This window comes from Micromys minutus (genome assembly GCF_963924665.1).
Source record: "Micromys minutus genome assembly, chromosome: 2".
NCBI lineage: Eukaryota > Metazoa > Chordata > Mammalia > Rodentia > Muridae > Micromys > Micromys minutus.
The window spans coordinates 77,258,787-77,283,499 of NC_137971.1; the positions used below are offsets into that span (position 1 = coordinate 77,258,787).

A 24,713-nucleotide genomic window follows, 5' to 3' on the forward strand; every position below is an offset into this window, starting at 1 on the left:
CTTGTATGATATGTGGTAACATGGGTGAGGGAGAGACTCCACTTTCTTGCCTCTTACCACAGTGGGCAGGAGAGCTGGCTTCAAGGTCATCAGAATGGGAGAGCTGTCCTCAAGGTCATCAGAATGGGAGAGCTGGCCTCAAGGTCATCAAAATGGGAGAGCTGGCCTCAAGGTCATCAGAATGGGAGAGCTGGCCTCAAGGTCATCAGAATGGGAGAGCTGGCCTCAAGGTCATCACAATGGGAGAGTTGGCCCTGCCTTGCACCTACTGCAGCACTCGGGAGAGCTGGTTCTAAGCCTAAGTGGGGCAGCACTGCAGAGCTGACCTTGATGGTGGTGGAGCAGCTGAGCCAACCCTGAGGGGGGAGGAAATGAGTGGTGATGAGGTGTACAATGTAAAATTCACAAGAAACCAAGAAAAGTTTTTTTAAAGGGGAAAATGAAATGATAAAATTTGCATGTAAATGAATCATTTTGCAATCATCAAGAGACAATCATTCCGGGTGGGGGTAGGCAAGACCCAAGAAGACAAATGTCACATTTTCTCTCATTTCTGCATCAGTTCTGAATCTCCAGATGTATGTGTTATGTTGGTAAAACCAGTATAGGTCAGGAAACTTATAAGAGTTCATGGTGGGAGATTTTCACAATAAAAGAGATAGGATGCAGTGATATAAAAGGGAGAGAAATGGAAGGAACAGGGAGGTTTGGATTGGATAGGGAATGTGCAGGTGGGGTATAGAAAAGAAAACAGGACAGGATAATCAACACTGAAGACCTTAGTACTATGGATACTTCCTAAAATATATACATATAAAAAAGAGCTTAAATAAAGTTACCCTATAACTGGTTGGCAGTGGCCCTGTAGAAACCACTGGCTAAGCAACTAAAAAGCTCAGTGCCAGGAATAGGCTCCTCCTTTTGAGTTGAAAGCCATGGCAGTTTCATAGGTGCCTCAATATTACAGGCTATTGTCATTGTTCCTTATTACCCTCCCGAACTTGATGGTTAAGTACTTACATTGATGCCACAGGTTCTTGTGGCTATAACTCACCATCACATGTCACAGAGGATGGAGAAATCAATCTGGTACTGGCCTTGAAGCTTCATCCAAACTGAGAAAAGTGGCCATTATCTTTGTCATCTGTTAATCCTATGAGCTACAATAATGACTGGCCTTGCAAAACCACTCCTCGGGTACAATAGAGCATAAATGTCATGGGAGTAACCAACCACTGTTCGATTAAGACCTGCTATACAAGATAGAATTTATACCTGGAACTACTCTGGGGTCAAGAACTTGTGGCTAAGCATGTCATTCATAGGCCCAAGGGAGATTCCACTGCTATCATTCTGTTAATGGAACATAGTATTGACTTTACTTCTACTTATCCCTATTCCTATCAATTAGTCACCTGTTAACCTTTGTCAGAGAAGCTTCTGATGCAGTGGACGTTGTGGTGAACACAGACGCCCAGCTGTCCAAGGTGCAGAGAAAAAGAGACGGTGGAGTGCTCAGCCCCAAATGAGGCACCTATACCATACTCCTTCCTTTGGAGGCTTAGGAATCATCACGAAAGATGGGGTAGAGAGATGGTAAGAGCCAGAGCTATGGATGACAAGGAAACTGTTTTCCAGACACAACAGAACAGGTGCACATATGAACACACAATAGTTGGGACAGCATGAAGAAGAACTGGGTAAGCTCAAGCTAGATTCAACATGGAGTGGAGGTGGAGGTAGAAGTCGGGGGAGAATAGGCATGAAGTTCTACCCTTAGCTGAGGAGTTACTGGAAACTGAAAGCTGCTGGGAGAAGAGTCAGTCTTCCTTATGGGCATGGTCACCCTGCAGGTTGGGATAGCACACCCACGACGCTATGGACCGAAAAAAATCAGACTTGATAGGCTTAAAGAAGAGGACATGATGTTGGATGGGTAGAAAGAGGGTTGGATCTAGGGGGAATCTGGAGAGAGAAATGAATGTGACCAAAATGCATGGTATAAAATAATTGTGTAAAGTTAAAATAATTAACACAATAAAAATTAATTAAACCAAGTACTGTAAATCCAGTACACATAAGGTTTATATAGGGGGCTCTAGAATACAAAGCCAGGCCAGACTATATAGCAAGACAAAAGAAAAATATCTTTCGTTAATAAATATGGTATTTTACATTGCTTTATAATTTTATTTTCTAACGGTGTATTTGCAAATACTTCCAATGTATGCAAGACTCATCACCTAAACTAAATTAAATTTAGTTTAATTGTTAAATTATTATTTAATTTGTATTAAATTATTGAGCTATTCATGAGCATGAAGCAATGGCTACTTGATGCTGAATTCTAGCTCTGGGAGATAATAGCTGTGTATGTTTCAACACCCCCACTGGGTCAATCAATCTCTATAAAGTAGGATGTTATCAGAGTCTGCCCACAGGAGGGCAGAGGCAGAAGCCCTGTAAATTGTGTGGGTGTGGCTGGTTCTACATGAGTGTAAACATTTCCAAGCAGTAATCTGTTCTCTTCTGCATTCCCATGAAGCCTTTCCACAGTCCACCACATTTGTTCAGAGGCCTCACCTTTGTCCATGCTTCTGTCAATCCCAGCTCACTAGAAACATCTCCCCCTACCCACTCTCCCATGGGTGTGTAAATCACCTGCATGCATGTATTCATGTTTTGTACATTTGTGAATACATATACATGACTGGGGTGCATGTATGTATTTGTGTGAGGTTATACATGTACACAGTGGGGAACAGGGGTTGCAAACGCATACGGTGGCCTGGATTTCATGTGAGGAACCATCCCTCATTATTCTCTTACCTAATCCACTGAGGCAGGATCACCCCAGAGTCAAACCCCAGAGCTTAATGATATGTCTGGTCTCTCTAGTCATCTTGCTGTGTAGATCTCCAATCTCTGCCTTCCAGGGCGGTGCTTCCATTCACACGGACTATTTACATGTGTTTCTGGGGAGCTGAACTCTGGTCTCAGGCTTGCACAGCAAACACTTTAACTATTAGAACTAGCACATCTAAGCTCCAATAGAGACTTCTTATGCAAACCGCTATACACCTAAGTTCCCTAGGCCTGTCAGTCACTGTGGCATTTACCACAGTAATATCCTTATTGCTCTTGCTCCAGGATAAACAACACCAGCCTATCCACTAGACTAAGCTTTTAGTATTATGGATTGAATTTGTTCCTTGAAACACTAGTTCCTAGAGCTTTAGAATGTGACTAGTGGATTTGGAAAAGGGGTCTTGATTGTTTTCTTACACCCTTACTTTCATGTTACTGGGGTTGAACTTGGGGCCTTACGCATGCTAGGCATGTACCACTGGCTACATCTCCAACCCCTTCTTCTTACTGACTCGTTAAGTCACCCAGACTGGCAGTGTGTTTACTCTGTGGCCCAGGAAGTCCCTGGAACTTGCAACCCCCAACCCCTTACTTAAAGTCAAAATCTGTAAAGAAGTAATAAAATTAACATAAGTCCTGAGCATCCAAATGCCCTCACTCATGTAGCAGGAAGTGACAGGCGACATTAAAACAGGGGGCGCTGAGAAGCCAATAAATATGTATCCTTTGCATGCATGGGAGAAGAGCATGGAGACACAGGACAAACACTACACTTGCAATGCAAAGAGAAACCCCAGGATAGAGCCCACTTATCAGCACTTTGATGTTAGAGTTGCTCCTGGGACCAAGCAGACAGACCTTTGCTGTTAAAGCCACCTGGGACTTGCCTGTAGCAGCCTTAGCAAATGTACACAGGTTGACTTTGCTTGTTATCATTTCACAGGTCCGTCCACACACTGAGCAGGTACTCAATAAATACCTATCAACCAGTGAAGAGAAATGCTGGGATTCGGGTAGAGGTCACAGGGGTCGCTTTCACGTTCCACCAGCTTCTCCCTTTTATGGTTAGTCTCAACCATCCAGAGCCATACCTTCTAGATTCAGGGCCTAGAGGAACATGGGTTTTTGACACTGTGCCTTGGAATACGTACTACTCATGGACTGAGCAATGATTTGTGAACAGAGAGGTAGACATGAGGATGGAGGTGGCTTTGGAAGATTGTTTCTTTTGGGGAGCACTGCTATGTGTGTATTACTTCCTCATGGCAGCTTCCCAGTATGATATATATATATATATATATATATATATATATATATAGATATAGATATAGATATAGATATAGATATAGATATAGATATAGATATAGATATAGATATAGATATAGATATAGATATATATAGATATATAGATATATAGATATAGATATATCATAATATTATATCCAGTATTTTATATATATATAAATATAAAATGGATGTGCCTGTGCATGAGGTAAATGTTACTGTTTTTCCATTATTAGCTGCCATCTTAACTTTTGGGGCTAATCAGTACCTGACTTAAGACAGATGCAGTTACTCACATCCAACCATTGGACTGAGCCCAGAGACCCCAATGAAAGAAATAGGGAAAGACTGAAGGAGCTTAAGGGGATTGCAACCTCATAAGAAGAACAACAAAATCACCTAACTGGACCCTCCAGAGCTCCCAGGGACTAAACCAACAACCAAAGAGTACACATGGAAGGACCCATGGCTCCAACTACATATGTAGCATCTGGTATCAATGGGAGGGAGACACTTGGTCCTGTAAAGGGTTGTTGCTCTAGTGAAGGGGGATGCTAAAGGTGTGAGGAGAGAGTGGATGGGTGGGTGGGAATACCCTCTTAAAGGCAAAGGGGAGGGGAAATGGAGGGGGTTTGCAGAGAGGAGACTGGGACAACATTTAAAGTGTAAATAAATAAAATAACGAATTAAAAAAAAACTTTAGAGGTTTCTCAATGAGCACATAGCTTACTGATAGGCTAGGCTGGTTAGCCAGCAAGCTCTAGGGACCTTCTTCTCTTCCTCTCCTTCGGAGGTTAAGGTTACAGATGTGCATAGCCACAGCTGGCTTTTACATAGCTATCAGGGATCTAAAAAGTGGTGCTCATGCTTACCTTGGAGGTGCTTTATGATCAGCACCTTCTCCTAGGCCAGGAAGAAAAGATGGCCCTCTAAAATAACTCCTTCACTAAATTAGTGGTTTCTTCTTTTAAGAAAACCTAAGAGATGGCAAGTGTCTAACGAAAGGGACCAATCATGTCTTCAGTGTTTTCTCACAATGGCTTCCCAGTGGTGGTTTGGTTTTTCCTTTAAACTTTAATACTGCTTATGTTCCCCCTCCCCCTTCCTCCAACCAGGTCACAGGCTGTGCCTAAGTAACTGAATAGTTACATTAACTGATCGAGCTAGTGTTAATTGATTTAATAATTCTCTATTGTTTTGGCAGGTGTGTGTGTGTGGGGGGGGGTTAAACAGTGTTTCACGGAGTATATGTCAAAAGTTTCTGCATTTTGAATCTTTTCTTTTATAGTGAGTCCCCCAAAAATATGATTTCTAAATGGAAGGGTATGGTCAATGCTATAACCCAGATACTGTTACCAAATGACTTCATCCCAAAGGTCACATTTTACATCCCCACTTGCATAATGAGGCCATGGATGCCCTAAGGCTGTACTGATTTGTCTGTTGCAGGAACAACAGAATTCTCGTAGTAAAACCAATGCGGAGGATGTCTCCAGAGATGGAAGTTACACTGTGGGGAATTTGCTGGACTGGGCAGTGTCTGTGAGCTCTGGACCAGGGATGCTCTTGCATGTTCCAGCATCGTTCCAAAATGCCCATTTGGAAGCTGACCATCTTTGATGCCTATTCTCTGAAAGGATTGTGCTCCAAGGAGGAGCTGGCTGGCCCCACTTCCTTCTCCTTCAGAATCTTCAGAACATCGGAGAATTTTTCTTGGGTTTCACCTCATCTCCCCCACTCTTGGTTTCTCAGTTTACTCCTTAGGATCTTTCCAGAAACCGTCTTTGGCAGTTCCGAAATAAAAGCCACCTGGCGACCAAACAAACAGATACAATCATACTTAGAAACCATCATTTCCCAGAGGGACTGCTGTCTTAACTCATTACTTTCACTACTTCTTTGGAAGGCTCCCACAATTTAGGGTTTTCCCCATGTGAAAACAAATAAAACTCCTAATGCTCGGAGCACATGCGCCTTCACATCTCACCAGAGCTTTGCTTCTCACCTATAGGGCAATTGAGAAAGAACACGTGCTTCAGAGAGCCATTGACAACAGACAAATGAGGTTGAAGCACTCACTGGATTATGTGCATCTCCAGTGCAGAGCCTGGCCCAGGAAGTCAGGTCAGAGAGCAGGGACCCATTCGGTCCTAGCTCATGTCTTAGGACCCTGGGTGTTTACCTTTCTGGGGTACTTGTATGGAGCAGTCACTGTCTTCACATGCTCCTGGAGTTCCCTGGTCAGGGCTTCTGGGTCATGAGATGCATAGGCTGGAGAGAGGACTATAAATGCCTTTACCACCTGCAGGGAGATAACCCCAGAAGGGATCAAGCCTTCGGGAATGTTGCTTTCCTCAAACTAGTCTTGTGTCAATGTGCCTACTTAAACATGAGGGTTCTACTGGATTCTCAAGCACAGTGATATGAACCAATGTTCATACTAAAGTAATGAAGCACTGGCTTCTATGGAATCATTTTGGGGCATCTTCCATGCCATACTTATAATGACTCCATTAGAAGCTAACATTTATTTTTATAAGATATAAAGACACAGGAGGAAGTTCCTTCCCAATACCAATGGCCATCTACTTCTAGGTTTTTCTGCAGAAAAATAGAGAAACAGGAGGTGTTCAGGTGGGACTGAGAAAAACACAGCCCTATTCAAAGGCCTCTGTTCTTTGGAGAATGCTTTATGTAAGTTTATCACCAGCATGAAGCTATACCGTTTCTGTTTCAGTCATTTCAAAGGGTGTTCAGTGCCTTGGCTTCGTCTGCCCAGGTGTCCACCTAGAATTTGCCTCCTGATGAAGAGGGAACAACTGTACAAAACACAGTTCCTAGGCTGTCAAGATCGCCCTGAGGGCAAATGTGTTTGATACTGAGCCTGACAACCTGAGCTCATTATACAGAGCCTACATAATTTTATGCTTGCAAGATGTTCTCGGACCTCCACACATGTGCTGTGATACATGACCCTTTTACACACACACACACACACACACACACACACACACACACACACACACACACACACGAGCATTTTAAAAATACGTAGTCTCCTAGAAATGTCAATGACTACAGCCATAAAGTCTCACCAACATGACAGCCTCAACATGAGCTGAACAAGGACAACAACAATGGACATGTCAGAGTAGGTAGAGGAAAGCTCACAGGCGTCAACACTACACAGAGAATTAAGGACTGGGGAATGTGCTGAATAGAAGTAGTCTTCCCCAGGGAACAGTACAACAATTGGTTATCCAATACCAATGGTCAGTCCTGAAGACACATATATAAGCAATAACATTACAGATTGAGCAGGTTATAATTAGGAATGTATATCTATATACATATATTTCACACACAGTCAAACACACGTGCACATGTGATAACAATTAATGATAAAAGAGGCCACGAATTTGAAAGAGAACAAGAAGGGGTATAAGGGGTTAGAAGAAGGGAAAGGAAAGATGTTGTGTTTATATATATATATATCCTAAAACCTAAAATATATAACTTTTTGCTTGGATTGTCTGCTGTTCAAGTAAAACTAAATTTTGTATTTTCCATCTTGTCTTTGCAGAGAATATTTATGATTCTATTGGAGGTTAATCAGAAGGACTGTGAGACTGTAGGTGGGGTTTCAGCTTTGTGGTTCTATGGGTGAGGCTGAGACCAAACAAGGGATCTGCCATTCCGAATTCCCCTTACTTCTTTGAGTGCTAGTAAATAAAGAACCATGAGGTATTGTTCTTGTCTAAAGGCTTACCTCTCCCCGAATGGGGTCTGGGCTGCTGACCACAGCAGCCTCCAGGACAGCTGGATGTTCAACAAGTGCACTCTCTACTTCAACAGGTCCAATCCGGTAGCTGAAAGACAAAAGTCAGCTTCTTCACTTCCCTTCCCCCATGGATGCTCAAGGAGAGGGAGAGCTAACCTGACCTCGAAGAGTTGATGACATCATCATTTCTCCCCAAGAACCAAAAGTAGCCGTCCTCGTCCATATGTGCTCGGTCCCCAGTGATGTAAAAGTCTCCTTTCTCTGATGCTGCTGTCTTCTCAGGATTGTCCTAGAAGACAAGGGGAGTCCATGAAGGATCATTTGGGAGCAACCGTTTAGACCAGCCCCTGACCAGGAACTCCCAGGGCTCGGCCACCCTTCAACAGATAAACTATTGGTTCTTGAGATGTCCAGAATTCCAGACTGGACAGGAGGCTGGAGTCCAGCAGATTTGTGACTTCTCTTCCCTATTTTAATTAAATGAGAGCTTCCAGGTTCGGATCCAGAGCAACCACTCATGAGCATCCTTAGAAGAGGTGAACTCAGGAGGGTACACACGGCAGATGGTACTGGGTAAGCAAGAACACTGAGACTAGGAGACAGAAAGTAAATGTCTTAAAACCCCAGTCAGGAGTAAAAAAGAATCAAGTTATGATTATAAAATTACATGTATGTGCATGCACGCATGCATAGGTGCATTTGTGTGTGTGTGTGTGTGTGTGTGTGTGTGAGAGAGAGAGAGAGGGGGGGGGGAGAGAGAATGAGGGAGGGAGGGGGAGGGAGGGGGAGGACGGGGAGAGGGGAGAGTGAATAGTGAAGGTCAGAAAGAGTTTCAGGTGTCAGTCCTTTCTGACTTTCTTCTACAAGGATCTTTTACTGTTTATTTGTACGGCATGTACCAAGTTAGCTGGTCTATGAGCTTCCGTGGATTCTCTGTCTCCACTTCCTCTTAGGAATGGGGATTTCAGACATGCGTGCTACTATGTGGAGCTTTAGGTGGGTTCTGAGAATTCAAACTCAGTTTCTCATGCTTTGCAAGGCAGATGCTTTACTCACAAAGCTAACTCTCCAGCCCAACTCCAAAATTCCTAAAGACAAAGTTCCTATTTAATGTAAAAGTACTAATGGATGCATAACTATGGGTGACTGGCAAATAGATTATCCTGAGTCTAGGATACAAAAAAATTAGATCTTTATAATGTATAGTTTTTTTTTAAAAGGAAAACAAAATTACTATATAGTAACAATTTACCAGTTGCTTCACTTTTGAGGTAAAAAGGGTTCAATGTAAAGGATCTCATGGAACAGTGAAAGGCTATGGCCATGTTCATATCTTAACTGCAGAGGTGACCATGCTGCTATACACATTTTCAGAATTCACTGTACTGTACACTTGCCATGGGTGTGTGTTTTTTTTAACAAGTACATTTTATCTACATTGAAAACTACATTTTGAGAAAAAGCTAGGCTATTAATGAATAACTAAAATGTGTATGTTAACACCAGTCTATAAAGTAGAAGCGCAGAGCTCTAACTAGTCAACAGAACATTAAATCAGATATAAACAAATGAAAAGACAGAAAGAATGAGTAGGGGGTGGTGAGATGGATCAGTGGATAGATGTGCTCGCCTGATCATATCAGTGACATTCACAAACCCACATGGTGAAAGCAGGGAAACACATACACACACACACACACATACACACACATGCACACACACACAATTAATTAGTGTAAGAAAATTAGAAAGAATGAGTGGAAAGCCAAGCTTCTTCTGGGTTGACTTATAGACTTAATGAAAATCTAAATTGTTAACAAATATTTTCATGGGTCTTGAAAAGTTGATTCTAGAAAGCACATTCCAGTCAGCTTAGTATATGAGCCACGTGATCTCTCTGTGACAATTAGTTCTTAATCCTTGGCTGCACTTTTGAATTACCCAAGGGACTGACCCTCATCATTTCAAACTTTAGTTGACTTGATTTTAGTCATGTGTAGGCATCAGTAACAGTTGAAGCTTCCTGGGGGTTTCCGATGCACATTTGGATATGAGAGTTTTACAGAAAGAAATCGGAAGAGATTCTAGCCAAAGTATGTTTATAGGATAGATACTTACTATCTTATTTTAGAGCCATGGACTGAAATCCAAGGATACAAGTTCGACCAACAAACCAGAAGCCAGCATCTTGAGAAGGTTGTCTGACACAGACTCGAAGTTGGCTCTTTGATAAGGAACTTAACTTTTCCTATCTGTTGTAATCACAATGATGTTTCCATGTGTTTGTGCTCTTAACACAGACTTGTTTAAGCATGGGACCTTGACTATGAGTTATGTGACACATTCTACTTTTTACCTTCCTTATCAACAGCAGTGTTCCTGACCAATAACTATAGAAACCAAGTTAATGTGGTTACTACAAAGGTTATACTACAGATATTCACAAAATGTTCTTTTCAAGGTTTGGCACACAGTGACTGCTGTGACTCCTCACAGATGTTCCCCACAGCTTACCAGATAGCAGTTGAAGACACAGAAGGGTCTAGTAGGTTTGATGCGGACAGCAATATTTCCCTCTTTTCCTGGAGGCAGGACATTCCCCTCCTCATCTACAATCTAATAGAGAGGTCATAGCATGGTATCTGAGCATCCTTTATACAGCCAGGGTACCCAAAAGCTCACCCTGTAACCCCAGAACATAGATTGCTCTGTGCACTGTCCGCAGAAATTGCCTACCTGCACATCGTAAGGTGGGCTTGCTTTCCCCATAGATCCAGACTTGATTGTTGAATCTCTTGAATTGCCACAGATGAGGACCTGGCGAGAAACCAGCATAAACCAGGGGACGCCTCATCCTCTTATTTCCTAGTCCACGCTTGCTCTCACCTGCCTTCTGGTCCCCCTTTCTACCTTTTCATCTGCCATCTTTTTATTCCCTTGCATTTATACTCTTCCCTTCCTTTCCCTTATTTTTTTAAATCTCCCTTTTTTCCATGGCCAACAGCCCTTCACTAGGCACTTGTGGTATTCATGGGTAGAGAACTAAAGTGTCATTTAACTCAAAGATTTGCTCACTCCCACATCTTGCCAAGATGGCTGTAGGGTTCACTGCTTAAGATTTTACTTAAGAAAGACACTGTGGGTTATTTTGGGGTGACAACTTTTTTGAGCTATTAGGAATATTAATCTTTATTGCCAACTGGATTGAGTTAAGAATCCTCTAGAGGGCAGTGTGTCTCTAAAAAAGGGAAACCATTCTGAACATGAATGTGACGATGGACCTCTTCATTTCTGCCAGGTAGTTTGTCATAGCTACAAAAAGAGTCATGGTGGACGGCATCAGGAAAGCTGCTTTGCAGGGCCATGGAATGTAGGAAATTACCCGAGACTACCTTAAACCAAAAGGAAGCAGGTTCAATGCCCTAGACAGGGAAGTTTCTGGCCGGTGTCAGGGAGAGGTGGGAAGCTGCTGCGGGTCAGTGATCCCCTATGACGGGCTAAGGGTTCTGATAAGCGGGCCTGAGACCCCAACTCACTGTTTCTGATTGTCCGTAGCCTTCATGGAGCTCCAGGCCTGTCTGGCTCTTCCACTTGTCCCTCACATCAGGGTTGAGGGCCTCTCCACCGGTCAAACAGTGCCTGAGGCACTGGAACTTGTACCTTTCTCAAGCAGGGAGACAAGGCCATCTATGTCATGAACATTCCTACCTACCCTCTAGCATGGCTAGAGGTTCAGAGCCCTAAAGTCCCTAGAGGGTAAGCTCCTTTCTGTCCCACAGTAAGCTCCATGAAATCCCACCTCTCTGGCCGTGGTCCACAGAGGCAAATCAATCTTATCCAAATTTGGGCTAAAATCAGATTCATATAATAGGTCTGGGCACAACAGTGGATTGTTCAAATTAATCTACCTAAAAACAAACTGATTGATAATAAATCCATAGAGGCAATGATCTAATTGAAAGTAATAAATGACTAAAACTTTTAATAGATTAAAAATAGCCCTCTAAGAATTTCAAATTTTGAAGACTGAATATAAAAATTTCCAGAGATACTAAATAAATAGTAAACCTGTCTGTCAGTTCAAAAGTTACACTAAATATAAATACATTCTTGATCATTTTCTTCTTCCAGATATATTTTACTGATTCAGTTATTTAATATTGCTAAGCAGCATCTAACTGGTCTTAAAGAATACTTTTTAATACCAGGGACTGCTTCCAGCCAAAATAACAGTGTAGAAATATTGGCAAGAAAGCACAGAATGGCATAGATTCTTATATTTAGAGGAATACATTTAAAATCATGCAAGTGATTCTTTTTTTTTAATAGCCAGGGAGTGTGACTAAGAAAGATGAATGCATGGGAAGGCACTGCCTTGGGAGAGTATAGAAGAGGAGACATGGTTGGGATTGGTAAATTACTGAACAATGAGGGGACTTACTTAATACCCATCCAAATAGCCCATCCCAACTAGTAGATGCTGTTTGTATTTGCCCATAATAAGAGCCAGCCACAGTGTTGCCAATTTTGTTTGGGTATTCTAAGGCAGATTCCTAAGAATGACTGGCTTGGATTAATTTGAGTTAGAAGATGAAGAAAGTGAGCTTGTTAGTCTATGCAGATGACAAATCCTTGGCTACCAACCCTATTCTATAGATGGTTAGTGGAAATCCAACAATCTGTTGTAGAAGTCACAGAAAACGCCAAGGAACTAGTCTGTGGATGTGGTATATAATGGTGAAACAGTTAAATTTTTGGATTGCTTTAAGTTCTTCCACTTTGCTCTGGGTATGAATTTTGAGGATCCATAAAATCATCTCTAAATGCTTAATGTAAGATATGGTGTGTGTGTGTGTGTGTGTGTGTGTGTGTGTGTGTGAGAGAGAGAGAGAGAGAGAGAGAGAGAGAGAGAGAGAGAGAGAGACAGCAGATAGTGTCAGAGACACATGAAGACATAGAAAGAGGCAGAGGTGAAGCAAAATCTCCCAGGAAGACCAAGAAAAGAAACAGGAAGAAGAGTTGGATTGAAAGTTGGATGTCCTCATATCAGGACCCTGTAAGTGCCAAGCAGAGACTGTACCTTGTCAGATCCTCTTGTACAAGCAGCCGGAAGAGGGTTGGGACACAGCAAAGGGTGGTTATTGGGAACCTGCAGAGAGTCTAAACAAAACACAAGGTGGAGAGTTTTCTCAGAGACACCCAGGCGAAATGAGATGGGTGAAATGGATCTCCATAGTCTCATTGACAAAGCAGAGAGTAAGACTACACATGGCCTCTATCTGTCAAGGTGACCTCCATGATCCACCTTCTAGCACTTGTACCTTTATGGGGTCTCCTCTTACACTGCTCCAAGGTTGGTCCCCATCCTTGCATCCTGTTGACATGGTGGGAGTCACTTGAGATTAAATTATAGAAAGAAAACAGTTTCTATCTTAAATGTTCTTACCTCTCTCCCTCTCTTGAGTGACTCATTCTGGGGAAGACAAGGTACCAGGTTGCGTTTACGTTCTAGCTGTCCTCAGCAGACAGTGAGAAAATGATGCCTCTGGCCAGTATTCAGTGAACAATCAATAAAAACTACAATCCAGAATTTAGACAGATTATTCAGGCTTAACTATGTTCTGAGATGACTGCATTCCTAGATGATATCTTTGTAAAGATTATTATTGGAGATTGTGGAAGATGCCTCAATCAGTGCAAATGGCAGAACCCCAGTTTGGTCCCTAAAACCTAACCCATGAGAAAAAGAGACAGATGTGTTAGTGTATGCAGAGACAAATAGAGACTCACTAGCAGTCTAGCCCAAAAGACAAATTCCAGGCCAAAAATAAGGTGGGTACCACATGACGAATAACATTAAAGAGAACTACTGGGATCTACACATGTACATGTACACACACACACACACACACACACACACACATTCATTTACCTGTATTCGTGTAAACACACAGAAATATAATTTTTCTTGGATATACATGTCATACCTTTACCCACTTCACTAATTTTTAAGGTATTTGTATTCTGTGGAAACCATCTATCTTTAGAATTATTGCACCTTTCCAAGCTGGGTCTGTGTACCCATTATGCAAAAAATTCACATTACTTTCTCCCCAGACTCATGATAACCACTACTCTGTTCTATCTTCACAAACATGACTATTCTAGGTGCCTTATATAAATGGAGTCATGTAGTGTATGGCCTTTGATGCCTGGCTTCTTTCACTTAGCATGAGGTCCTCCAGATTCATGTTGTAGAGTACCAGAATTTGTTTCCTTTTAAAAGCTGACTAATGTGTGTGTGTGTATGTGTGTGTGTGTGTGTGTGTGTGTGTGTGTGTGTGTGTGTGTGTGTGTATGCACTCGTGCTATATTTGGTTTACACTGTCAGTTTCTGATGAGTGGTTAGGCTGCTCCTGCCTTTTAGTTACTGTGAATCGCTATAACGCTGCTGGTAGTGTGGGTGTTCTTTGGTGAAATCCTGACAGCCACTTTACAGGGCTTCTTCTCTCCAAAACCACCTGGTAAAGTTTCTCCCAGATTCCTTACCATGGGAAATTGTGAGATGATAAGTGCTCATGTTAAATCATTTTAAAAGATTATGAATACAGTGCCACCCTGAGGACGGGGAAGAAAAGCCACACAGGTGGCTGACACATCCTCCAAGAGCAACGATGATGGTAAGTGAACAACAAACAACTACCATATTAGGAACACTGATCTTTTAGGAACACGGTATGTTCTTGTTCTAATGACAGCTCAGAAAGTGAGACTCGAGGAAGTCAGGAGACTAGGCTAAGAGTTCAAGTTTGACCAACGGAGAAGCCCATACTTCTTTCCACATCTGACCCAGCTTGTCTCAAAGAGATGGGTATGGGGAGAGAGACTCATTGATATTTCATAAAATGTCATTTAGAAAAGAGAGCAAAGGTATTTTGTGTCTGCACTTAGATGCCTATCCTCCTCCTTCATAATAAGAGCCCAGGAAAACCAGTCAGGAGGTTCTGGGTTTACAGTTAGCCGTGGCGGAACAACTAACTCATAATAAGGTACAAGAAAAGTAGTTCACACCCCGAGAACTAGACTTTGGATTTTACCTAAAGTTTTGACAAATAGCTCATGTTTTGACAAGAGCATAGATAAAAAAGGTGGTAGAGAGAGAGAGAGATGTGGCATGAAGTAAAAGGTTTTGATAGTTTGGAGAGATGAAATTCTTTCATGCCTGGGCATCTATTTTGTGCAAAGATAATGACTAGAAGTTGATAAATGAACTAGAAACAGATCACAGTGGCTCTGAGTGAATTTGTCATTGGATTCCTACATTTTCTTATGCCATCTGAAACATTCATTCCATTCCTCCCATCAACACTCAGGACACAAAAGCATAGTGACATACACTCTACTCTTGGGACTCAAGTGCAGAAGACCTCTGGTTCAAGGTTATCCTGGATTTCATAGTATGACTCTCTTTCAAAACAAGGTCTGGAGAAGTTGCGTAATGATAGGACATTTGCCCAGTGTGTGCAAAGCTCAGAAACCCAGCACTGGATTTTTCTTCTTACATTTAAAATAGTTTTGGCATCAACTCGGGGCAGCTCATGCACAAAAATGCAAGCTCCATTGGCCCAGGCAGAGAAGAGAGTCCAGGCTGCTTTCACCCATCCAGTGTCAGTTGTGTTCCAGAATATGTCGGACTCACTCAAGGCCATCCACCTCCTGCCAAAAATGAGAGGAAGTCAGAGCACCCTCATCCAAACCTTCACCTTTAGAATGAATTATATTATTCACATCTCACTATCTGGAGCTCAGACCTCAGGATATACCACTGAAGTTCTTCAAATCTAGACAAGATCCATCCACTCAACTATGCACTCAACAAATGCTTACTCAGCGTTTTCTTTGTACTTACGCCATAGGCTAAGAAGACAAGTTAAAGGATCAGGTAGGTTCTTTGCTTCCTCAAAGGAAACTCTTAAAGGCCCTACCTGACTAAGCCTATGGCTTTTCTCTGACCTCCATTTCCACATATATCCTCTTTCACTCTCTCTCCTCTGTTCACTTATCCACCTTGTGTTTGGGCCTTCTAGACAAGTCATCCCAATACCTTCCACTGGCCACAAAACCCAATCCATAGCTGCACTGGGAGTGTTCCACCATCTTGGGGGCCCCCGTGGTTCCACTGGTGAAGTAGATGGCCACTGAATCTCTGCTTCTGGTTCTCACGCAGTTGTGCTCTGAAGATGCCGCTCTGGAGAATGCGAGGATACAAACAGGCACAAATAACATCGCCCCAAGCAGTCCCAAGGATGTAACAGTGGTAGAACTCTGTCAACACATGACGTATGGGGTATTGTGTGGAGTGGTGTGCTATCTGCAGACATGTTCATAGACAGATACTGTCTCTACAGCCATTTTATAGCCAAGGAAATTGAGGCACAAAATGCCCAAATGACTTATTTGAGAGATCCTCAAAGGTTGGGTGGATAGCTCAGTCAGAACAGTACAAAGGAGAGAACATGAGTTTAGATTCTTAGCACCTACAAAAATGCTGCTTGTGTCTGTAATTTTAGGCTTGGAGAGACAGGAAAATCCCTGGAGCTCACTGAGCAGCCATTCTACCTAGATGGTGAGCTCAGGTTCAGTGCGAGACCCTGTCTCAAGAAAATTAGGCAGTGGAGAGTAGTACAGCAACACAAAATATCAAATGTGAATCTCTGGCTTGCACACCTATATGAACAAGTGCACACACACACACACACACACACACACACACACACACACACACACACACTCATCCTGATCTCTACCTCCTTCTTTGAGGACTTTGTGGTAGGACACATGCATTCTCATGTGTGTATTTCTGTCCATCTGTGAACTGTGAACAGTCCCCTTCTTAACTCAGTTCTCAATGTAGAGACATTTTCTATGTTTTCTCAAAAATTGGGAGATTGAGACTAGGTTATTTCCCAAGTTCTGTGATTTGAAGACTCAGATACCTCCTAGATCTCAGACCTGGCTGTGTCTTGTGATCTCTGAGTTAAATCTTATAAACAATTTTGTTACTTGTGCTCCACCTTGGACAAAATGAAATCAGAACCTTGGTTATTTTTTTTTTTGTTTTGTTTTTTGAAGGATAATTTTTTCCAGATAATTTTAATGATAACTGAAATTTAAAAGGGATATACTTCACTTAACTTGACAACTCACCAAAATGTCATGGGCTGAGCATTAGAAATGAAGAATCCCAGGGCTGTCATTCAGATATGTCTGGCTAAGTAGGTCAGATGCCGAATTACACAAATTTGGGTTTATTCAGGGGCATCTGCTCACAGAGGTGGATACTCCAGCTCAGGAGTTCAGCTCTCGGTGGCCTGTTTTGGATCTTTCTGTCTTTGGTTTTTGTTTTGTTTTGAATCTTGTTTTGTGACAGGGTCTGGTTTTGTAGTTCAGGCTGGTCTTAAACTCACAATCCAAAAAAAAAAATGCTACGGTTACAGGTGTGAGCCACCAGGACAGGCATTCTGGTTTCTATTCAGGACAAAAATCTCAAATTCACAGATCACTGCCTGCCACATTCTTGTTACAAGGCAAAGAGCATTGACTGTACCCTAATTCAGACTTTATTCCTCTTTGGCATTTTAGGTGAGTCATTTCCCGGTTTTAAGACTGTTTCCTCGCCTGTAAAAATAAAATTGTACCTTGTGGGGCTTCTTTTAAGGATTAAGCGAGACAATTTCTTCTTTAATAGTGTTCTGAGCACCAAAGGTGATGTCAGCCACAGAACAGGCATTATTAAAACCCTTTCTGTGCAAATAAATGCATCTCAATGCTTATTTAGCATAGAGCCTGGCATTCTGCAGGCTCCAATATAAGACAGCTTTTTCATTACTGACAGCTTTTGTGAACTAAATGTCTCATAAAACTTAACTTATACACTCTGGCTAAGAATTCTTTGCCACCGTATTAGAGGACACCGGGATAGATACAGTGACACACCCAGTAACTGAGTGACCTTGAACACTGGGGGGTTCACAGGATGGTGTCTGTGGCCAGTATATCTATTTGGTTCAGTCCCCTGTGGCTGAACAAAAGAAAATATTCGAAGCCTATCTCATTGTTACTGTCCTGGAGGGTCCCCATTTACCTCAGGAGTTCCCGGAAATCGATCCAGCCTGGACGACTGGTGTCAGACACCAGAAGCTTGGTTTGGAGGGAAGGGCAGTCAACACTGATGGCGTCCACTTGCGGAGCCAGGTCATTGCTGGTGACGATTGATTTGGCCCTGGCAGCCTGGAGCCGGTACTTGAGATCCTTTGCTGTCAGCTGGGAGACACCTGGGATCATGACCACACCTTGGGTCACCCAGAGAAGGGAGATGGTTAGGAGAGAAGGAAGATCCAAATGTAGAGGACAGAGAAATAAGTAGCTGGAACACCCGAAGGAACAATGATGATAACCAAGAAATCCAAAGGACATGGAGCACTTGCCTATGGTAAGAGTGGCCTAGTCTGTGGTTCACTCAGTTCTCACAGTGCTCAGAAATGTGTGCTGTTGTGAGAAGCATGCCATGAATTTGAAGAGACTAGGTCTTTAGACTTTCCTGCCTTAACTAAATCAAACAACTTGCCCAACAATACATGGCAAACGTGTGATACAGCTGGACTTACAGATCTAAAGCAGTGTTAAACCTGCTTGTCCTGGCTAGTTTTATGTCAACTTGACATACACTTAGAGTCACCTAAAAGGGGGAACCTCAGTTAAGAAAATGCCTCCAGAAGATCAGTCTATGTACAAGTCTGTAGGGCATTTTCTTAAATAGTGGTTGATGTGCGGGAGGGGTGCAGCCCACGATGGGTGGTACCATCCCCAGGATGGTGGTCCTGGGTTCTATTAGAAAACAGGCTGAACAAGTCAGTGAGCAGCACCCCTCCATGGCCTCTGCATCAACTTCTGCATCCAGGTTCCTGCCTGGTTTGAGTTCCTGTCCTGACTTCCTTCAGTGATGGACTATTATGTGGAAGTGTAAGCCAAATAAAACCTTTCCTCACCAGGTTGCTTTTGGTCATGATGTTTCACCACAGCAATGGTAGCCCTGACTAAAACACTGTGAGTCTGTGATCTTGAATATATTATATTGTATTGTAGCAACTCCTTAGTTCAGTGGTTTTTCATGCCCTTCAAATGAAATGTTGCAATCAGTCCTGTGTTGTACGTGGATCAATTGCTGATAAAGGAGGTCTAGTAGGCAGGGACTCCAGAACACCCACATTCTTTCAACCAAAGCTACGCTAAGGGTGGCAAAGTCCACCGACCTCCAAGGAGGAAGAGTAAGAATGAGGGGCAGACTTGCCATCTGCAAACCCTCAGTATCTCAGAGTACAGTATTTTCCACTGGGTTCAACTTTCTCACTCACGGAGAAAAACAACTAGTTAGAACAAGAAGCAGAGGGAAAGGTCACTTCCGCACAACATGAGAGCCAAGCTCCTGGTCTCACTACCCTTTGCCCTGTCACCCAAATGCTTACACAACTAATGCCACTATGAACACTCTGAGTTGAATTGTGTTCTTCTTTTATGTATACATATATTTGGGTGCCATGTATACATATGTGTATGGGTGCTACGTGTGCATGTGTGTGTTTGGATTCTACGTATGCATATGTGTCTGTGTGCTATGTGTGCATGTGGGGGGTGCTATGTGTGTATGTGTGTGTCACTCTTCAAGTACCATCTACATTGTCTTTGAGACAGGATCTTTCATTGCCTTGGAACTTCCCTAGTGGACCAAGTGGCTAGCTGTTGAGCCCCTGGGATCTACCTGTCTCTACCTCCCCAAGGCTGAGATTATACACATGTACCATCATATTTGGCTTCTTTTCTTTTTAATATAGATTCTGGGGATCAAACTCAGGTCTTCCTAAGCTATCTCCCAACCCTGCTGTGCTTCTTTACCCCACCTCTCTGTCAGCACAGCCCACAGAAGCCATTTGCTTGCTATGCATTAGGAACTGAAACCCAGGAGGATGACTGATGACTGGAGCTGTCAATAAGAGAAAGCCCATCAGTAAAACCTGACAAGAACATATGAGGAAAATGTAGGGAGGCAGAACTGCTTTGGCTTTGATCTCTTCTGCTACGTTGGAATGGAGGCCCCACCTCACTTGATAACCTGAGATGTGGTTGTGAGTTATTTTTCTGAATATCAATAAAAGTTGTAGGTAGACAGAAGTGAGGTACTTAGTACCAACAATAAATAACACTCTGACCAAAGGTTTTTTTTTTTTTTTCTTAAATCAGGAACATATCTCCTAGCACAGTTTCCAGCACATAGTAGGTGCTTAGTAAACTGCAGGGCTCCTTATGCTTCAATCCTTTCTCAGTGGTTGATTTTAAATTCTCACGTCATTGTCTGAACACTGCATGCAGTCTGGACTGCGACTGCTGGGCAAAGGAAAAGTGAGCCCCATATGGGATTCTCTTTGTTCAGTCTTCCAAATCTGTGGGAACTGCAGAGCTCTGGTGGGCAGTGTCAGTCCTACGAAGGGAGTGCTAACCTTGCTCACTGACCTGTTCGCATACAAGCCACACTGATCAGCCACCAGTCAGGGAGTCTCGGAAGCACCAGCATCATTCTGTCTCCAGGTTGCAGGCCGCACACACCCTCTAGGACATTGGCTGCCTTCCTGGACTGCTTCCCCAGCTCCTCAAACGTCCACTTGACTTCTGCTCCTGAGCCATTCACCCACCAGAATGCAGGGTTTGGGGGCCGCTGCCCCGTCTGGACAGTGGGAGCAGCCAGAAATAAAAAGAAGCCATTATTGAGTGGCTTTGTTCATTTTTTTGTTTTTAAGAAAAACATAGTTTGATAGTGGTTTTGTTGTTACCTAGGAGAAGGAGCATTTTTAATTGGGCAAAAAACAATGGGGGAAATGTTGTGGGTTGTCCTGATGTTGTTTGTATTCTAATGTTAATTTTGCTTCCTCTAGAGGGGTTGCCCCTGATAAGCAGCCCATCACGTACTCAGGTGATTGGCATGTGAACCTTCTCCCCATTTTAACTGCTCAGTAGAAGCTAGAGCCTGTTAATGGGCAGTGAAGGGTGAAGGTGGGACAGGAGGTTTGAGAGTGGGGGTGGGTAGAGAGGTAGAGGAGGATGAAAGAGGACTGAAGGAAAAAGGGAGGGAGCCATGATGGAACAGAACTACACGGCCAGGAGAAACCACAAGTAGCAAAGGGTCTTATAGCTGGGGAATAAATCAGTATCGTGTCAGATCTGCCCAATCTAGGTTTATAGCTTATAATTATAATAACTGCTTATGTGTGCTTTTATATGGGCTTATTGGGGTTAGAGATTCCAACTACATAGTTATCTGATCACAGAATTCAAATTTCAAAATGATGGGCCAAGGGTACGAGTCAGTGGATGGAGTGCTTGCTTGACATACAGGAATCTCTGGGTTCAGTCCCCAGCATTGAATAAACAAGGTGCTGTGTAGCATGCCTGTAAACCCAGGATTTAGGAGAAAGAAGCAAGAGGGTCAGGAATTCAAGATCATCTTTAACTACATAGTAAGTTTAGGGCTAGCCTTGTCTACATGAGACCCTACTTCATAAAACTAAAAGCCAATCAGCCAAACACAAACCAAAAAGCTTGCCTTCTCCATGTAGGTCAGAGACTGGTCAGTTTGTTACTTACATATCCTCTGAGTATTGAGTTGGGCAAAGATAAGCAAATTTCCCATGCCAACATTTTAATGTAAAAGGTAAGATGACTTACATTGTCTCATGATCCTCCCTGTTTAATTAAACCATTACTCACTTCACCTACAAATCACCACATACAAATACACAACTCACTGTGTTTTTAGAACAGTTGCACGAGGTTGTATAACTGTATGAGTTTTTATTGCTTTGATAAAGTGCCATGGCCAAAGGCAACTTAAAGAAGACTTTATTTTGGCTTAAAGCTCTAGAGAGTTAGGTGTCCATGACAGTGGGGAAGGCATGGTGGCCAGAGAGAAATGCCGGGAGATCTCTGACAGCACAGAGAAAACAAACTGGATGTGGAGGAGGCCATAAATTCTGGGACCTTGCCCAAGGCTTGCCAGATGTTTTTCAGGCACATGCAAGAGGCTGTGATGCCCGGGCATTGAGCACACACTGATTCTGAGATGCACAGGAATATACCGGAGGTGTTCAAAGCCCATACACATCTCTCAGTCCTCAGCCTTTCTTTTCTTTAGCTTTCTGGTTACTCCACTAGCTTCTAGCTTATCTTCCACTTGCCATGTGGACATCTAACACTTCATCTGCTTCATGGAATCATGTTAAACTACTTGCCTACAGTTTTGACAATTGGCTTTCTCAGAATAGAGTTTCTTTACTGGTTAAGTTTGGTTGGGTCAAATCTAGACAGCCTTACGATAGTAACACCAAGTCAACTGGTTGTTCAGAACCAAATGGTTGGCCCTGAAAACATGCATAAAAATAACACAGAGACACAGCAGGTTATATTTAGGAATATGTGTACCTGTATATATGCATGTATACATGTAACAATAATAAAAAATGAGGGTATGAGCTTTGAAGAGAACAAGGAGGGATGTGTGGGAGGGAAGGAGGAAAGAGAAGAGATAAAATGTATAACTATATTATAATTATAATCTCAAAGAGAAAAAGTATGGGGGAAGTAATACCAAATAATAATTCTTTTGGAAATAAAACTTTGGACAAACTTTGGTGTCATTCTTCACCTTCTGAGGCTGTCAGGCTCCTCTGGGGACAAGGACTGCTGTTTTCCAGGGCCTCCGGTTGACTAGAAAATTGGGTCAGGGCCAGGGAAGCTTAAAAGGCCCCCAGGCTTGCTGCTCAGACTGAGGATCAGGGACTGCAGTAATAAACCCTTCAGCTGCCAAGGTCTCTGCTTAGTTTTGAGAATGTGGGTTCCTGGTCCTTTTCACTGTTTCATTGATCGCTGTGGCTTCCGTGAAGCTGAGAGCTTTTGGGGGTCCTTGTTTTCACCATTTGTATGGACTACTCCTGAATTTTTGTAATTTTTGTTTTTATCCCTGGAAGACCTGCAAGAATTCCCCACAGGCCAGGTGTTGTAGCAAATACTTCTAACCCCAGAAACTGGGAAGTTAAGCAGAAAATTCATGAGTTCAAGACTAGGCTGGATTATTGTAGCCAAAATCCTGTCTCAAAGTGAACAATACCAAATGCCAAATAAAAAAACCTTCCAAATTCAAAAGGTAGATAAAACATTGGCTTAAGGTGTGCAAGACTCTTGACTGGTCCCCAGCACTAGAAAATAAAAGCAAGGAAGGAAAAGAAGAGAAAAGTTCCTCTTGAATGGCAGAAGGAACTTGCTCTTTGCAGGTAGCTAAGGACGGGGAGAGTTCTGGTTTCCCATCACATCTACTTCTCATCTTACTACATCTGCCTGGGGTAGCAGATGCCATGATTCCTACTCTCCAGCTGAGGAAGCCAAGGCCCAGAGATCTCAGGGAACTTGTCTAAGTTCTCGCTTAAGTATGTGGATGATGCAAGCCCAATGACTGTGGAGGCTGCTCCTCCGTCTCATTCCTTACTCCGTCTGTATCAATTCACCTTGGTCAGCGTGTTGCTGCACCTGGTGGTGGCATAACTGAAGATGTCAACAGGAACACAGGTAAGATAGGGATCCTGGATCATGCCTGAAGATTGGCACATTCCTACATGCTTGTAGCACCTGAAGGTCTGAGGCAGGAGGCTTGCCATAAGTTCAAGGCTGGGCTACGAATCGGCTATACTTCCAGGTCAGCCTGAGTTTCAGATTGAGACAATCTCAAAACCAAAGAAGCGCACTCAGGAGGCAGGCAGGCAGGCAGGCAGATCTCTATGAGTTCAAGGCTAACCTGGTCTATATAATGAGTTACAGGCCAGTCAGTGATACATAAACCCCTTTTTGTTTGTTTGCTTGTTCTTTATTTTTGAGAAAATAAAACAAATTTAAACACCAAAATTTCCTTGGAATCAAAACGTATATTCTCTTATTACCAATGAATTATTTCTATCAAATATAATACAGAAATTCATAACAGACACATATAGGAAGAGAAATAAAGAAAGAAGCATGTGCAGATAAGACGTGCTATAAAACAACGAGTTTTTCTGGTTTGGTTTTGCTCACTTCTAGGTGAAAAGCTTTTACCCTGAGCCCCTGTTTCTCCTACTCAGAAGGAAAGAATATGAGAGACAGTATATCATCAAAACAGTGCTCCCTTCGGCAGACACAGATGTCCACTGTGATCTGGGCTCAGGCTCATACCACCTGGGTCTAAGTTCTCCCCTTCAGGCTTACGTGTTAACAGTTTCAATTTTAGGGCTTGCCAAGTTCCCAGATCACGATGTTGAAATGTCTTAAGTCTCAGTGCAGTATGTGGGGGACTTTAGATGCCTGTGTGGGACACCAGGGCAGGGTGGGCCTCACCTTTTCTAGCTGACTCCACACATCCAGCATATTGTGGGCAAAGTTGAAGTACTCAGGCACTGGCTGCCTCCCCAGGCTGATGGCTTCCCAGGTGGCTACAACCTCAGGGATAGGGGGAGGTGGTGGCTGTGTGTGAATCCTGAAGACTCCCCAAGAACTTCTCAGAGCCTGGCAGACCGGGCCTCTCAGCCACAATCTCATGTCTTCTGTCACCTTCTGCCTGTCGCCAGAGGAAAGACTGTAATGTTGAATTCTGAAATTTGGGTTGAGGGGGAGTCTGTGACCAGCCCTGAGAGTAGTGGCATAGCTC

The 24,713-nt window shown here is 42.9% G+C and overlaps 1 protein-coding gene across 3 annotated transcripts in view; it reads right to left on the reverse strand.

Annotated features, from left to right (window-relative positions):
• Nucleotides 1–4,352: 4,352 nt before the first annotated feature.
• The window catches only part of ACSM5 (acyl-CoA synthetase medium chain family member 5), a 22,538-nt gene continuing 2,177 nt past the window's right edge, over nt 4,353–24,713 (reverse strand). For 2 of the 3 annotated variants that reach the window (XM_080912422.1, XM_080912423.1), the window contains exons 2-14: nt 24,404–24,623; nt 20,501–20,711; nt 18,078–18,285; nt 16,038–16,181; nt 15,496–15,649; nt 13,014–13,093; nt 11,470–11,593; nt 10,670–10,750; nt 10,448–10,549; nt 8,095–8,222; nt 7,922–8,021; nt 6,335–6,454; nt 4,353–5,961 (exon numbers count right to left, since the gene is read on the reverse strand). In XM_080912422.1, the coding sequence (XP_080768548.1) occupies nt 5,878–5,961; nt 6,335–6,454; nt 7,922–8,021; nt 8,095–8,222; nt 10,448–10,549; nt 10,670–10,750; nt 11,470–11,593; nt 13,014–13,093; nt 15,496–15,649; nt 16,038–16,181; nt 18,078–18,285; nt 20,501–20,711; nt 24,404–24,604 (1,737 nt within the window). In that variant the 5' untranslated portion in view covers nt 24,605–24,623 and the 3' untranslated portion in view covers nt 4,353–5,877. The remainder of the gene's footprint in view (nt 5,962–6,334; nt 6,455–7,921; nt 8,022–8,094; nt 8,223–10,447; nt 10,550–10,669; nt 10,751–11,469; nt 11,594–13,013; nt 13,094–15,495; nt 15,650–16,037; nt 16,182–18,077; nt 18,286–20,500; nt 20,712–24,403; nt 24,624–24,713) is intronic. The other variant, XM_080912424.1, reaches the window with a different exon arrangement.